General features: G+C 51.4%; 1 protein-coding gene across 12 annotated transcripts in view; it reads left to right on the top strand.

Annotated features, from left to right (window-relative positions):
* LOC109266145 (phospholipid-transporting ATPase IB) overlaps window positions 1-16,574 on the top strand; it is a 635,626-nt gene that overhangs the window by 591,953 nt on the left and 27,099 nt on the right. For 10 of the 12 annotated variants that reach the window (XM_053900822.1, XM_053900808.1, XM_053900813.1 and 7 more), the window contains 2 exons: window positions 39-130; window positions 6,101-7,933. In XM_053900822.1, coding sequence (XP_053756797.1) covers window positions 39-130; window positions 6,101-6,198 — 190 coding nt within the window. In that variant the 3' untranslated portion in view covers window positions 6,199-7,933. Of the gene's footprint in view, window positions 1-38; window positions 131-6,100; window positions 7,934-12,135; window positions 12,901-16,574 lie in introns of those variants that run through there. The other 2 variants (XM_053900782.1, XM_053900789.1) reach the window with 2 other exon arrangements.

Here is a 16,574-nt window from a genome sequence, read left to right as displayed (position 1 = left end):
ACATGAACCGGGACTGACCGCGTTTGATCCACCTGCAGGATGAATGAACGTGACCGCCTACTGAGGAGGCTCAGCAGGAAGACGCCCCCCACACTCTTACGAGGAGGCTCCCTCCAGCAGTGTGTCCCCCGTAAGTAGCCCTCACCCCCTTCCGGCCAGCCAGACCCCAGTGACGCAAGGAAGGCGGAGGCTTCATTAAAGCATGCTGGTGCTAAGAGGGACGGAGACGCTTGCCAAGCCAGAGCCCCACATTTGGACGTGGAATTTGTGCATTTGGCTCGGGGCGAGTAAGCTGGAGTCTAGGTAGTGCCCTGGGACCCAATCAAATGCCTGAATGACAGAACCCTGAAACTTAAAATCCTGATGTGCTCGAGATCCTTCTGTCAGCCTCCCAATAGGATTTTGTTCCAAGGCTCAAGTGACATGATTTTTAATCATTTCCCCCAAAGATAGCCATGTGCACTCTTTTATTTCATACTAGCATGTTAATTAAAACAATGACGATCACCGGGGGAAAAAAAATCTCTGTTCTCTTCCCAGGAAGGCTGCCTCTGCCCCTAGCGCTGGTGTCCCCACTCAACACCAGAGGCCAGGCCTGATTTCTGGGGAGGCACCTGACCCAGGCAGGGGTCAGTGGGGGTGTGCCAGACCCCAGAGGAAGGGTGGGAGGCCACGAAAGAGACACAGGTGGCACAGCTCACAGAGGTTGTAGGCCTATTTCAACAATCCAGCCAGTTGGCTCGCCGCTGAGAGGTGTTATTAGCACAGGTTTCCTTGGGCCGGAGGGGACGTCACCTGCCTTCCCCAAGGCGAAGCCTGTTGGCACCTGTCGTCTGTCACCTGCTTCTGCCCCTCTGAACCCCGCCTCTTCTCCCAGCACCCCCTCTCTCGCACATCACTTACCATCTCTTCACCTGACATGTTTCTTGCTTCCTTTCTCTCCCCGAGGCGTTCGGGAGGGAACAGGAATGGTTTAGGAGAAGTGGAGAATTGTTGTGTCCGTAGTAACAGGTATTGAGGGTCTGTTTCAGGCTCACCTGAGCTCCACCCATCAACAGATCTTCACAGACTTTCCAACAGAGAGAAGGACAGGGATGGACTCCCTCTCCTCACTTTCCCACACGGAACACCAAGTTCCCTGTGGTGCCTCACATGCCGCCCGTCCTGCCCCAGGAAGCAGGCAGTGTCCGCCCCAAGAGCACTCGGCAGAGGCTCAGGTCACTACAGTAACAGGCGAGCAAGGCCCAGCGATCTGGGTCACAGCCATTGTCTCTCTGATCCAGGAGAGAGGTTGAGTCAGGAAGCTTGATGGCGTGGTCCAGAGAGCGAGGTCTGCAGGGTCCCGCTTCTGGAGCTGGACTGCCTGGGGGTCCTGTCCCAGCAATGTCACTTTTTTTGTGTGACCTTACATCTCTGTTTCTACATCTGTAAAATGGAGATGATGTAAGAACTGGGTTCGGGGGGAGAATTAAATGAGATGGTTTATACCAAGTGCCTAGAACTGTGCCTGACACTATGGAGTCCAATAAAGGTGAGGTATTACTGGTTTTTTCTGCCACTAGGTGAGTAACTTTGGGCAAGTTACATATTTCTCTAAACTTCTGTTTCCTCCACTGGGGGAACAAAAGAATTATAGTAATATACGTCTTACACACCCTCTGTGAGGCTTCAGGATGATGTGTGTAAAGCAGCTCTCTGTCGCAGGCACAGAGAAAATGGATACTGATTCTGTAAATGATGATGTCTAGGCCCCACTGCTTCTCTAATAAATGTTTCAGAATAACCCGAGAAAGACTCTATGTGATGCATATATGGAGATCAAAGATCAAGTAAGAACGTTTGCAGAAGAGTCATAAAATATCCTGCAACTGTTAAACGTTTTTCTTAACTCTCGGTGTTTTGAAGGACAAAAGAAAATTCTAAGGAACAAGTACAAGGAATAAAAAAAAGACCTCTAAAAGCACGGCACGTTTTAAAAACACCCAGCAACTAATAGCAAGAAACCGATCGGTAACAGAACATTCTGTCAGTAACAGCTAGAGAAGGCCATCGAGCTGTGAGAAGTGGTCCTGGCCTGCGAGAAGGTCTGCGTTCTCCTCTTGGCCTCTGCTCGCCCGCCCTGGGTCTGTCCGTCAGCTGTCTTGGCCCTGTCTTCCCAGGAAACTGGAAGGAAGACTCTCATCTTGGCGGGATTTTCAGTTCCTTACAGGCCACCGACACGCGGTATTGATAACTGAGATCAGCATTTTCCTACAGTCTAATTTCCTTGTCATCCTCAAATGGGCTACCCCCATTTCTGTCGCTTTCAGGGAACATCTACTTTCATGAAGCTGTTTTATCAGAGCTACTTAAGGGGAGTTTTATTCCAAAATAATTTTTAAAAAATGACATGATTTTATGGGTTTCACCAAATGTTCTATCAGAGCACAAACAACGAAGATGCTCCCCTACCCTTCCAACTCCTCTCACCTACCCCGTTCTGCCCCCAGACTCTGGCTGTGGCTGAGCATTTAAGGAGCAGATGCCTTGGGAAGCCAGCCGGGGGAAGTTTATGAGTGGGGTCCATCCAGGGCTTTCCCCACGGCCCCATCATTACTTTCTGGCTCTCGGGACTTCCTGACAGATGGAGCAGATCGGGAGAGGCTAAGGGTTGGAGGCTTCCTCTGAGCTCCCCATTTGGATGCAAATGGCGGCCACTTGTTCATCGGACAGAAGCTGGTGACCTGATGGGGCATCTTTGTTGGGGTGAGGGGTGCGGGCTGGGCAGGCAGAGGCTCGTTGGGTGGTGATAGTCCCTGTGGCCCCACTAAACACTTTTCCTCTCACGGTCCTCGCTCCCGCCAGGCCTGGTTTCTGAGAAGACCACATTGTTGTCTGTAGGAGGGGGACACCCCTGCCCCAGGGTAGCCCTCCCAGGCCGCCCTCCATTCCTTCTTGAGTTACACGGCTCACTTCATGTCTCTGTTGAGGCCAAGAAAGTCTAGTGAAGAAGGTCTTAGTGGGTCAAGTTCTGGAAACATGATGGTAGACGCAACCCATGGGAACTGCGGGACAAGCCCTCAGGGAGTGGCCTCTGGGCGCTCAGCTGACCCTGGGAGAAGAGATGTGCTACTGGACCAGAAGGTCCTCTCCGATGGACGCCTGGAAGCCCTTCCCAGTCTGGAGTGGAGGGGTAATCCTGCCGGAAGGCCCTTGTGCCAGTGAGACAAATACAAGCCAAGGATGCCTTACAGCTCCAAGCTATGTCTGTGTCCCAGTAGGCATGGGCAGGATATGAATGAAAAACAGAATAAGTAAGACAAGGCTTTTGCTCTTTGCACTTGAGCAAGGAGCAGACGATTCCACACGCTAAGATAACTTTCCCGAAAGGACACTCCCAAACAATGTTTCTATGTCTCAAAAAGTCCCCTTCATTTCTTCCTCTCCACCAGGCACCTCCCCCCTCCAAAAAGCACATCAAAAAAGACGGGTAGCAGTTGTTCTACTCAGATGGAGTGTTGAGACTGCCTCCATTCTTTTCTGGAATGGAGGTAGAGGCTTCCTCCAGTGGTGCCGAGTGTGAATCGGCCCTGAACGAAGACGAGCGTTCTGTGGCCTGGCTGTAGTTCGCCATGGAAACGCCTGGCACCCATGTGGAGGGTTAGAGCTCTGAGGACACTTGGACCTCACCTGGTCCAGGCCCTTTATTTTACAGAACGGTCAACTAAGAAGACCCAGAGAGCTTAAAGAACCCATGGTCCCGTGGCCACGTTACTGCCACGCAAGGACTAGAAGCATCCCTTGCCTCAGGCTCTGGGCCTCAGGATCCAAGATGGAAGCAGAGCAGGTGAGAAAGCCGCCGTCGGGGTGGAGAGCTCACAAGCCACCTGCCCGCCACCAGACGGGCTCGGGAAGAGCACTGACAGGGCACTCCCATTGCTTGGGATCAGAGCCACTTCTGCCGGGTTGACGAGCATCCGCCTGGGGTGTCACGGCAGGCCACCGACAAGGGCTGCGTGGCCCCCTCAGGAAAACATGGGATGTTGACTAGAAATGTTCCTGTTGAAAGACCAGAGAGTGAAAAGTATCCAAGTTGACCACAGAACACAGCCTTGTGACCGGAGGAGACGGTGTTATTGGCTAGATTTTGCTTTGAAACATCCCACGGCAAGATGTCTGGTCTCAGACTGCAGTCAAAGAGCTGCACAAAGAGCATCTTGCGCGGGAGGGGCCTCAGCACCCGGGAGGGAGGGAGCCGCCCCTCGGAAGCTGGGCAAGGGACGTCTCCTCTCCCCTGGCCCTCACCAGTCAAGCAACTCACTCAGAGGAAACCTAAATCAGAAGAACGGAGGAGAGAGGAGGCATTTCCTCTTCAGGTTCCGTGAAGCCGCTGAAGCCTCCTTGTGTGGAAAGCCAGCATGAGAAAGTTCAAGTGCCCTGCACCCAGCACCCCCAGGGCCTCCCTCCCCAGGCCCGCTCCTGCATTCCAGCCCAGGGACCCCGCCTGCTCTTGGACCCCGCAAGATGGGGCTCACGCCAGCTGCCACATGGTGTGATGTTTTGGTTTGCGGATTTGGTTTTGTTAGAGATGGAGGTGAGCCAGGGGAAGAAAGCCCCCCCTGTGGAAGATTCCTTTCGGTTCTTATCCTTCCCTAGTTCTCCCTGCACTCCCACCCGCCCCTGCTTTCCAGCCCATGTCCTTAGCTGCCTCCCGGGCCACCTGTGCAGAAGAGCCCTGGCCTCCCAGGGTGTCCTTTCTGAGCCCTGGGGTTTACTCAGGTGGTGGCTGGGAGAGCCGGGAAGCCAGCCCAGGCTCAGAAAGTCTGCTTTATGAGAGTCTGGTTTACGCAGAGCACAAAGTCACCCTGTGCACCATCCCCACGAAGACGGCTACGCGTTGCTCTTACCTGTCCTTACGGTTCAGAAACTCTCCTTTGTAAGCCAAGTGTCTTAGTAAAATACTCACCCCCGCGAGGTGATACACGGCCACAACTTCTGATTTCTTTTTCTCCCTTAGAGAACGTGGCCGTGAACTAACATGTCCGTTGATAAGTCATCCACACACGTGGATGGGAGTGACCGTTGTCAGACGTTTTACCGCGTTGTCTTTTGGTTAGAATGTCCAATCCAGCTGTGGGACTTCGCCATACCCCTGACCCAGAGGAGTCAGCCAGCAGAGACAGTCTTGTAGACGCTCCTTCTGTGGGAAGGACCCTTTAGGAAGGAGGGACCTAGTCTGGGCTTTCGAAGGCTATACCCCTCTTGGAACCAGAGGTGCAGGAGAGTGTGGGTCCTGCAGAAGTCCTGCCTGGGTTTGGCTCCCAGCCCTGCCACTCACTAGGTCTGTGAAATCACCCTGCTCCTCCGTTTCCCCATCTGTGAAATGGGAAGAATACTGTCACCTAACTCATAGGGCTTTGGGGGAGGAATAAATGAGCTATTCGTGCATAATACATAGAACAGAGCATTTAATAATTGTTGGAAGCTGGGGCATTATTATTATCGGAACTGATTGTAAGACCCAGCCTTCCTGGGGGCTCTGGAATTTATCTTGTGATCTTTTTCTTTATGTACACAAAAATAAACACACTGTAATTTCTTATTACCAGTCCGCATCAGTCCGCTTGAAAGGCGGGAATGCCGCGAGCGTCACACGCACATCGCCAGTCTTCGCTCCCGGCGTTGCTGGGTGCTCCCCGGCCAGCCTGCCAGCTTCAGGCAGATTGGGACACTTCTGGAGCAGGGCAGGTGGCCTTGCCTCCCGGCTGGCGCTGGGACAGTGCAGACATGGACCAGTGACCTGCCGTTTATGCTTCCCTGGCTGAGCTCCCCCGCGGCGAGGCCGGCCCCCGAGCCTTTCCCATCCGGGCGGCGGTGGCGGCCAGAACCAGTCAGGCCCTGCTGGGTCAGGCCTCGTCCCACCCCGCCCCACACTCTGCCCACGTTTCCCTCCCCGGCCACGGGTCTGTCCGTCCCAGGCTCCCACCTACCCAGGGCCGGGGAGCCCAGTGTGGCGAAACTGAGCTCCCGTGTCCCAAAAGAGCATTTTCTTCTAAACCCAGGGTGGCCCCCCCGTCCCCCAGTTCTCCTCTCAACCAGTCCCCGTGTGTTCCTCCTGCAGATGGGTACGCCTTCTCGCAAGAGGAGCATGGAGCTGTCACTCAGGAAGAAATCGTCCGTGCTTACGACACCACCAAGAAGAAATGCAGGAAGAAGTAAGACGTGAGTTGTCCCGATGGGTCCCAGGAAAGAGACGTGGTTTGTCGCGCCCGGTGTGATCCCATCTCTGCCCGAAGAGACTGGCGTCAGCAGCCAGAACACCATAAAACACATTTCCGTGGCCTTAGCCAACCGGTTTGTTAGTCACGGCCCCTCGCAAACCTGCAGTAGATCCCGCGGGGGAGGCCGTCTCTTCCCCTTCCCGTGTGTCCGCAGCGCTTGGCCCGACTTCCGTTCCCGTTGTTGCGAAGCATTCAGCTGTGCTCTGTGAGCCGTGAAATGGAAAACGTGACGTTTCATTTAAACATCAGTGCTAGCGGTCCTGGGAGAAAGGCAAGAGAGTGCCATGCCCGGCTCGTGGAATGGGAGCGGGGGCGCGCTCGCTTCCTGTCGCGGTAACTCACGGAAGCTGCATTCGGGGCAGGCCGGCGTCTGGCTTTGATTCCTCTTTGGTTTGTATGACGTCGGCGTAAACTTCTCGACTGCGGTGAAATCGCAAAAACGTCCATCAGGGTGGTAAGCCTGAGGACGCCTATCGTAATGCGCTCCACCGGCCCGGCAGGGCGGCCGGGTCGGCGTGCCAGGATTCCCCTGCACCCTCCGCAGGTGCCCCCTGTGGCCCGGCGGGCTTCCCCGTCTCCGACCTTCTGCATGGCTGGCCGCGGTGCTCCGTGCATGGCCGCTGGTGGGCAACCAACCGAAATCCGCACGGTTTCTTGCTCTAGCACAGATTCAGGTTACCGATGCGAGAAATCCCCTCTTCCACACCGCCCTTTCCCTCCCGTAACTCCAGAAAAGAAAACATACCCCGCATGTATCCTGAGCGTCTGTCTGCCTCCTTCCGAGGACGAGGACGGAAGCCTGCGGGGTCGGGGGTGGCAGAACGCCTCCGCCAGCCTGCTCCGGTGAGGCTCTCGGCGCTCACTCCCCAACCTCCAGGCCACTGGACCTTTGGCACCCATTTAAGCCAGACCCACGCTTGTTCTCTGGGGAGTTGGGAGCACATTTTGCGTTTTCGCTGCTGGGAAACCACTGAATTTATAGCGTGTCTCCCCGGAGAAGAGACGCCCCTGTCACTCTGCCACTCTGAAAGCGGAGAGAATGAGGGAACCCAGTGGGAGAGTAAGGGACCCTGAGGCTGGTGGAGGAAGAAAGCCGTCAAAGGAGAAAGCAAGAGGCAAGGACACAGAGACGCGGGGATGAGGACGCGGGGGGACATTTTAGCCCAGTCTCAGTGGAAACCGGAATCAAGCCCGGAAGCCCAGGCGGTCGTGATGATCTGCCTCATGCATACAGGAGGCGAAACAAGACCTTGACAGGCAGTTTTCGTTGAAAAGAATTCTACAGGTTTCAAGGAAACGCCCTTTTCTATAGGGATGAGGGTTCCTTCCTTATCGAGTCGGTGTGATATATACGGGCACCTCCCGGAAAGTAAAGTGTCCTGAATCTAAGGCAAGGAAGAGAAGCGCTGAGTCACTGACTTTGCAAACTGCGCAGTGCCACCTTCTAAATTTGGACGGAACTTGTGAGCCCTCAGGCATGAATGTCAGCACCTGGAGGCCTTAATAAATGGCCAGCCTGGAGGCACGTTCCTCTCCTCTCCGCTTTGGTTGCCAAACCAGATTTTTGGATGGCTTCACATAAATACTTCTGGGCAGCTGTTACTGCTTAAAATGGCACAGTGCTTCTGGGGATGGCTGTGCTAAATGAGGAAATAAAACAATAGTGCACTTTGCTTCCTTATCCTTTATTTTTGGAACATCCACATCTTATTGGGCATTGTAATAACTGAGAGTATGATTTGCTTTGACTAAGAAAACTAATCCTTTACTTACGGCATGACCAGGATTCAGAGAGGGCTTACGGGGAAGCGGAATGCCCATGAGGCTTAGAAAATGGCCCTTCCTCCTTCCCCAGGATGGTAAACCATTTTTAAATACTAGAACACCCGGTGACATGAATCACCGGAGGACTGTCATGCAGGAATTGCGCCCCCCAGCCCACAAAATGTGCCTGTAGTTAACACAACAGACCAAGGTAAATGTCTTTATTGGACACCCGGAGAGATGAGGTCCTAAATACATAGGAGGAATGAAAGTTTGAATTGAATGTGCGTTAGGCATCCTGACTGTTTGGTTTCATTTGGAACTAAGCCTGTCTGGAAAGGGGAACTCAAACTCATTCTTTGTCAGATACTTAGTTCTTTCTTTCACTTGAAGCCTTCCAAATTAGATTTGTGAATTACGGGGTGTGTGTGTGTGTGTGTGTGTGTGTGTGTGTGTGTGTGTGTTTTGTTTGGGCTTTTGGTTTTTTATTTTATTTTTTACATTAAAATGCAGTTCAGATTTTCTGAGATTTTAGTATATTTTCCAATTATTTTGAAAATGGGACTAAGCAGTCTTTGCAAGTATGAAACATGCACACAGAAGAAACCGTGAGATGGGATACCTTTCTGTTCTCTTATGTGGTTACGCCGTCTGGTAGCCAAATGACTAAATTGGGCTTCGAGGAGGAACAGCTGTCACTATGTGCAGTGTGTAGTATTTAGCCGCGGCCAACTCGGGGGCTGTGTCATTTGTCCTGTCTTCAAAATCGAGGTCAGAGTGTCACACACAGCCCCTCCCCAGGGAGCAGGGTGGACTGGAGCAAGTTGCATACTCTGGCTGTCAGCTCAGTGGAGATGCCACATGGGACTTGTCACTCTGCCACATGGTAAGTGACATACAGGCTGGCAGGTCATACTTGGTCAGCACTACGGGGCCTGTTCCTGATTGGGCTAAAGTAGCAGCATCCACTGAGGCCCAGCCTCGGTCTGGGGTTATGCACAGACTGCCGACTCTTAAATTTGAGTCCACGTTCCATTCCGGCTGACTCCGCAGAAAGAAAAGACTGGCCGTTCTATGCACTGAGTTTTGAGTTCCACTGCACACTCGCACGGGCCAGCAAGGGAGGCTGTGGCAAGTGCACATTAAGCGGGCAGGATAGGAGAACAGAATAAGCCAGCCATTTCTGCTTGGCTGTCTGGATTAGCACTTGGTTGCTGATCAGAATGGGCTTTGTCATCATTTGGGGATGTGGCTGATGTGTCCATCCTGTCTCTGCGCAGACTGTTCAGGGCTTCTCGACCAGCGTTATGTTCTCCCATCTCCCCAAAATGTGATCATCTCGGGGGGAATCGTAGAGCATACGAAATCCGTGCTTTGGAGAAAGGAGGTGCTGTTGCCTTAACATTCGTGGAGTAACATCCTCAAACGTGAACCTGAGTTTTGGCAGAGCATGGCTGGGAACTCTGTTGACGTTTCCTTTCCCCTGACAAGGCTTCAGGTCTTGCTGTAGGGAGCTGGCAGTGAAAATCAGTGATAACTTGTCAAGAAGTGGTGAATAATGAAAAAAAAAGTGAGTATGAGCAACAAATGTCTGAAAATGCATATAGATGTACATATGACAGGCGCTAAGACTGAATTTTTTTAAAGAAAACTATCGTCTGTAATCTCCATTTGTTACAACAATGACCCTTTATTTCCTTTTTTGAAGAGAATCTTCTATCGTATTTCTGTTCCTAGGAGTTTCTGTCTTAGACCACAAGTTGGGTAGAATGTTTGCAAAACTCCACTGTAGGATGAGGTAGCCTTTCGCCTTGACCATGTGAAGGAAGTGCACACGTTTCAGCTGGCATCTGGATTACTACCGAGGGCCATTGTCCCAAAGTAATTCAAGGAGTGATTTTGCCTCAGCATTTGAAATGTAGACTTCATCTCCTGGGATCCATAAAAATGGCGAACGGGGGGAAATCTGGTTAAGCAGAACCCAAAATAATAACCTGGCAAAGAAATGAGTTTGTCAGGTCAGGTTCAAGGATGGCGTCCCCCATCACATTCGTTAAATACTTTCTTCGTGCAAATGCTTGTGTTAGCAAATACAGTAGTGATAGAGAGAGTGAAAATAAAGCCCTCCCCGCTAACAAGGGAAGGCATACCTCGGTTGGCTTTGTTGCTGGTTCTCCGTTGGCTCTAGGCAGTTGTTGGTCTAACTGTAGCCTTGGGAGAGATTATTTAGTCTCACCCTAGCCATTTTCCCATCCTTAAGGGTGAGGAGGATGGTTACAAGAGCTTCCACGGGGTTGTAGAGGTGAGAGTCCAAGATCCCCGCCATGATGATATATTAAGAAGTATCTCCAAAAGGAATAGCCCTGGAACACTCTACCCGATGGGTGGTATTCTTCATTTGTTTATTTTTTTTAGCATCCCAACAGAATGCTGTTGTCCAACAGTACACATTTGCTTTGATATTACATGAGCTTGATTGACTGCCAGGCCTCCACTAGCACTCTGTTTGAAGCTCTCCCTTAGCTTGTTGGGTATGACTGTGGCAAACCAGGATGCAGTCTTCGACAGGAATAAAAGGCCACGTTGGCCAGCACAGTGTTCGGAAGCTACAAAATGAAAGGGGGCAGAAAAGAGGGGCGGCTCACCCTGCTGTCCCACCCCAAGCAAAATTCATAGCTGTTAACTCTGACAAACACCTCTGCTCCCCTGACTGAAGAAGGACAAAAGAGTGATTCTTTTACACCTTGGCTGGCTCATTTTCAATGACAATCTCTTGCCCTAGTTGCCTTAGAGACATCCACTCTGCTCTTTCTCTCAGGCTCCAGACCAAGAAAAACACACTCACAAGATTAGCCCATCGGCATTTCTTCTGACCTGGCTAAAGAAAGAAAGGAGACCTGTTCCTTTTAAAAGTCAGGAACTACGTGTCAGGTGGCTTTGATTTATGACAGAAAAAGGAAGAAGAAAGTTGAGGTAACAGCACTATCCAAATAACCCTGCCCAGGAAACCGAGGGGTCAAGAGAGCTGATCAAGAGCCTTTTATAGGCAAGCTCTTCTGTGTGGCAGAGAAGGGGCCAGAAGGAGGCGGAAAGCCTGAAGGTGAGGATGTGAACCCACCTCCAATGGGATTCGATTCAGTCATCTCCCTAAAGGTCGCCAAGCAACTACAGGTGGCTCATCGAGCACCGATTTCAAAATGGAAAAAGAAAATCCATTCATAGGGTTGAAAATCCTGTCATAGGGTTTCTCTCCTTCCCACAAGGTCCCTGCACCGGTAGATACTTTCCGGGTTTTTCATTAATAAAATCAGCGTGTGTGCTGACACGTGCATTCCTCCACCTTCCTTCTCCCATGTTACCAATGATCGCTGAGTTCAGAAGCACCCCCGCTGCTTCCCCAGGGGCCGCCCTCTGCAGGGGCCTTGCTACCAGCTGCCACCCAGCCAGCTGCAGGGGTGGCGCCCTACCCCCCACCCCCCCACCCTCCCATCCCCGGGCCTGCCAGGAGCAGCCGGGTCTACAGCCTGCCTGTGCATCATCGTTCCCGCAGGTCCCTGAATTGCTGTTTGAATGTAGCATCCTTGTGGTGTCTTTTTCATGCAGGCAAAGCCACGTGCCCTCCTGTCTGCTGTCACATCTGTGCTCAGATTGCCTAAATATTGTTTGCGACAGGGAGGTTTTAATCTGGTTATACAGAGGGAAGCGGGGCTGTGGGGGCACGTTTAATTGGCTCCCAGCAGAGTAGCGAGCGCGTCTGTGGAGTGTGGGGTTTTTTTGTTCCCTCCCTCTAGAAGTGTTACCATTTTCACGTCCTATTAATGTCCTCTGGTTGTTAAATTACAGCAGCACATTATAGCCGAGCCGGGTTCCCTCCTGGAGTGAATACAAATGAAGGGCATTTACTTGTATTTTTAGAGGTTTTGGAAAATGTAGTGATTTGTGGCTTTGATCAATCCTGTTGACTGGTATATGTCTGCACAAACCTGTTTCAAATAAATCTTTTGTTAAAGTAAATGATTGGGCCGTGATTTATTTTGGAATTTTCTCTTCCACTAATAAGCAGTTACTGCCATAGGGACTTGGGACAATAACACAGAGGTTTTGTCTGCAGGTGCGGGCGATGTGTATGTTCTGCCTCAAGAGCTGATGGTCAAGGAAACCCTGTTCTATGGCAGGAGCACAGAAGAATCTGAATTGTAGATTAACGTGAGCTCTGTGAGTCCAGGTCCCTTTTATGAGAAGAGGGTCCAAGAGGCCACACGGAGTTTGGACTGATCACACAATGGAGAGAATTGTACATAGAGGGACTTCTCCCATCCATTCCTGCACTTTCCTTGGTTTATCTCAGTTTCCCTGCAAACTGAGGTGTGAAACGTTCAAAGTCTGTTGTCAAGCATGAAATTACAACCCCGTCGTTGAACACGCCATCCCAAAGCATGCCGCCTCGGCACGTTGACTATTTGAGCTGAAGGCCATTGAGAAACAGCAGGTGCAGGAAGGGCTCTGTGACCTCCCCCTTCTACCCAAAGGCAGGTCACAGCATCGCCAATGAGAAAGGTAGCCTCCCTGCACTGGGAGGAGAAGAATGTTCTTATCACTGGGGACTGGGGGTCGACGCCGGAATGGATCTGTACAAACAAACCTCCTAGAATAACCCCGACCTTCCACTGGCTCCCCCCATATGTTGGTTTCCCTGTCTACTGCCCCTATACTGCAAGCCTCTTTGTCCAGTCACATGCCCACAATTTAGCTTTCTTTGTGTAAAAGGTATATAAGCGTCTGGGCCTAATGGCTTCTTGGGGTCTTCAGTTTTCTTCTGAAGATTCCCATATACACGTAAAAATATTAAATAAATGTGTATGCTTTTCTCCTGTTAGTCTGTCTTGTGTCAGTTAAATTCGTAGGCCAGCCACAGAACCTAAGAGGGTAGAAGGAAGTTTTTTCTCCCTTACATTATTTTACGGAGAGTAAGGAGACACCTGCCCGTTCCCTGTAGGCTCACCAAGCCACGTTTAGGTAAACATCCACGACCTTGGGGTTCCCTGAGATGCACAAGTCACACAGCAGAGGCCACACTGAACCTGGGGTAAAGTGGGAGCTAGAGGGCCCAGACATTGACCTTGGAAGCATGGAGACAGGGGCCTTCTTCCCTGGAAACCAGCCTCAGGCTCTGGTTCATCGCCTGCCTGCCTGGCTCTGTGTGGGCAGCTCTGCACTTGACTCATATGCAGTGAGGACAGACTCTGGGGGCGGAGGACAGAAAGGCCACAAAGCCTGCAGAGGCTTAAGTCTGGAACTCCAAAATCTCCTACCTGCCCACTTCAGATTTACTACAGATCCCCACGGTTGCCTCCGATTCCTCCCAGATAGTTTTGTTAGAACTGAGTTTGGCCAGTCACGACCTTGGTGGCCACATCCCCAGGCTTGGGCGGGGACAGGAGGCTGGGCCTCATTCCAGGCAGAGCTCTGGCCAGAATGGCCTGCTGTACACAGGCCCAGCCTTATTTTTCGTAAATCACGCAAAACTGAAAATGGTTTAATACGATCAATAGCAAAGTGTTCCATTCCAAACCTTTGCCGTGTGCGCTTGGTTGGTTCTACAAAATCTGCCTTTGCTGCTACGGTGATTTTTTTTTTTTTTTTTTTTTTTTTTTTGAAATGCCGTCCCTCACTTGGCTCACCAGAAGAAACTTGCATCATTGAGAGGCCATTAGCAGCTGAAGACAGCTTCCAGACCCTACATTTCTGCCTACAGCACTACTCTTTGGCATAGTTTTCCCTCTGGAAAAGACTCAGGCCACTTTGAAAAATCATTCAGATTCTATTTATTTTCAACGTGTTTGTGTAAGAGACGTATAGAACGTGAGGGATTGAAACGTGTATCAAAGCAGCAGGGCCCATGACAGAAGCCCACTCCAGCCTCTAATCTTTCTCTTTCTGCCTACGTTCTATTCCACGTATGCATCTTTCAAGGGAACTTGCCAGCAACTGTTGAAAAGACAAGCCATTGTCGTAACGGGGACTGTGGATGCCGTCTGGGACTTTATTTTTTCCCAGAAGGAGCACATGCCAAGGCGAGAAGCACCAAACAAACACGGTCCAGTTCACAATCATTAGGCTTTCACTTATCCAAAGTAGGCCATACACATAAATAAAACGACTCACAGTTCTTGCGGGTGGGCCCCAAACTCCGCCTTCAACTGTTGGCCTCTTCTGGCACCGCACTGTCCTTGACTTTAGATTGCAGAGCGATGGACGCCGAAAGCAAGGTGCACAGGGGCCCTTAGCGCCACGACTTTGGCTGAGCCCTGAATGGGCAGGGTCTGTCCCAGTGGTTTCTATGTAATTGCTATTAGCCTTGTTGACATTGAATGCTACCTGTACTCTCTCCGCAGCTCTAAAGAAAATGTGTTTTGATTTGAAATAGTCTAACTGCCGAGAACCTTACGGATTTTTCTCCCGACTTTCAAAATAGCGGTTGTGCGTATCTTAAGTCTCATTTGACTTAAAACTCTTGTGCTGACCTAACACACCTTGCCCGTGGCTGGGGGCCCCCGTGGTTGTCACCGTTGCTTTCCAAATAGCCTTGAGTGGGGGGGGGGGGGGGTGTGAGTAGCTGCTGTGAGCCGAAGTAGAACAGCCCTTTAGTCACGAGCAAAGCTGTTAATGTCATTTCTCCCCCCTTCCCGATGTCCTTAAGCAAGCTGCCTGCAAATCACTTCCAAAGATGGCTGCAGGAGTAGCCCTTGGATTCGGTTTACTATTGCATTTAAAACTGCACGGAGGGGAGAATAGTGGGGCTCGGGGAGACCCTTACGCAGCGGTAAAAGAAACCACCTCTAAGTGAATTTCTTTAATACTTGCGCTGGAGAATGTTTGAACGGAATCTCACTTTCCGGTCTACGTGGTGAAGAGCCCCCGTGGGCTGGCTGCCGACGGCAGGTCCCCAGGAGCTGGGAGCTGAGGGTGCCCCACACGCCCCCTGCACGAGGGAGACCCACTCGCACGTGCAGGAGGCCCCTGGGCCTGTGTGCGCGAAGCTCACGCGTGCGCGATCACGCGCGCCCCTCAGCTCTGCGGGAGAAGATGGACCGGACACAGACAGACATGAGCGCTAAAGAAGAAACTCCCTTCTCAAACTTGAGAACGTAGCAAAGCAGGGGAGACGATGCCACGGGAAGGGTACGAGGGCTTGACGCGGTTCTCACGCGAGGAGACGAGAGAAAAGCGGGCAACCGTGTGTGCTAAAGGGAGATGTTGGCGGGGCTCTACCGGCCCACCTGACCAGACAGCCGGACGTTTGCGAACCTGGGGACTTTACTGCTGAAAGGCCGAGGCCCCCGCTCCCAAAGAAGGGCCTCCAGCGGCCGGCGGAGGTGGGAGAGCACTGGGCGGCCCAGGTCAGGTGTACTCCTGCCCTGGCTGACACCAAGCAAGGCCGGCTAATGATCTTGAACTCTGCCCATCCCAGGCAGCTGCAGCTGGGAGGGCTCTCAGACGCCCTTTCTCACGGCCCTTCAGAATCCGAGCCGTTTCCCAACACAGGTGGGGGGTGTGTCGAGACGCAGTGGACAACCACACCGAGTCCCGGCCTCACGGAGCTGACATCCCAGTGGGAGAGACGGACCGTAAACAAAAGAACGTATAATCCGACACCGGGTTCTGCAGCATAGATGGTGTCTTAGCTTGGGCTGCTACAGCAAAACTACCATCGACTGGGGGGCTTAGAAGCGACGGATATTTATTTCTCATAGTTCTGGAGGCTGGAAGATGGAGATCTAGGAGTGACTTCAGCAAGACTAACGTGTGGGGAGAGACGCGTGCCCTTCAGAAGTCACGTGCTCTGTGGACGATGTCCACGTGGGGCTCCTCACTCTACAGCAAACCAAAGGCCACTGACACGCATCGAACACCACCGCCTACAGTGCCCTCCAAAGTGACTTACCGCCGTGACGTCCTAACACAGTTCTGACTCATTTTCTAGTAATCGTAGAGACGGATGTGGGCTTCAATACGACTGGTCAAGCACAGTGTTTATATAACCACGTTGTGAAAAAGAGAAGTCGGTGAATCAAATGAGTTTCTGACACTTCTCAGGAAAAGACTGCTGAACGAATACTGACCCTTAGTCAACAAAGGATCTTTGTGTCCCAGTACATCTTGCGTTAGGCATACAATTTCTTAAAATTAATACAGAGGTATTGTGCTGGCTTAAAAAAAAAAGAAAATGAAAACTAATAAAAAATAAACGAAGAGTGATCACCCCAGATTATTCTCCGCCTTCCAATTTATTGTCAGGAGAAATGGTTTTAAGATGATTCCAGTGATTTCAAACTTTTGCCATCCTCACATAGTTATGTTGGACCAAATATTTCGAGTCAACCTGTGACCAAAGTCTAGACAGAAGCTGCAAATATCATTCTCACAGAGGTCACCATGGGTCCAAGAACAAAGCCAACAGGACCAACATTCTATTCTGTCTCCGGTATTGTTAACTGAATGGCCATTTGAAATTTTTTGTAAGCAAAGAAGAATCTGTGTGCCACTCCA

The sequence above is a fragment of the Panthera pardus genome, unplaced genomic scaffold (genome assembly GCF_024362965.1).
Source record: "Panthera pardus isolate Hobbes unplaced genomic scaffold, ASM2436296v1 HiC_scaffold_1, whole genome shotgun sequence".
In the NCBI taxonomy this organism is placed as follows: Eukaryota; Metazoa; Chordata; class Mammalia; order Carnivora; family Felidae; genus Panthera; species Panthera pardus.
Note: the sequence above shows the minus strand (reverse complement) of the source record. Positions and strands in the feature narration are given on the sequence as shown.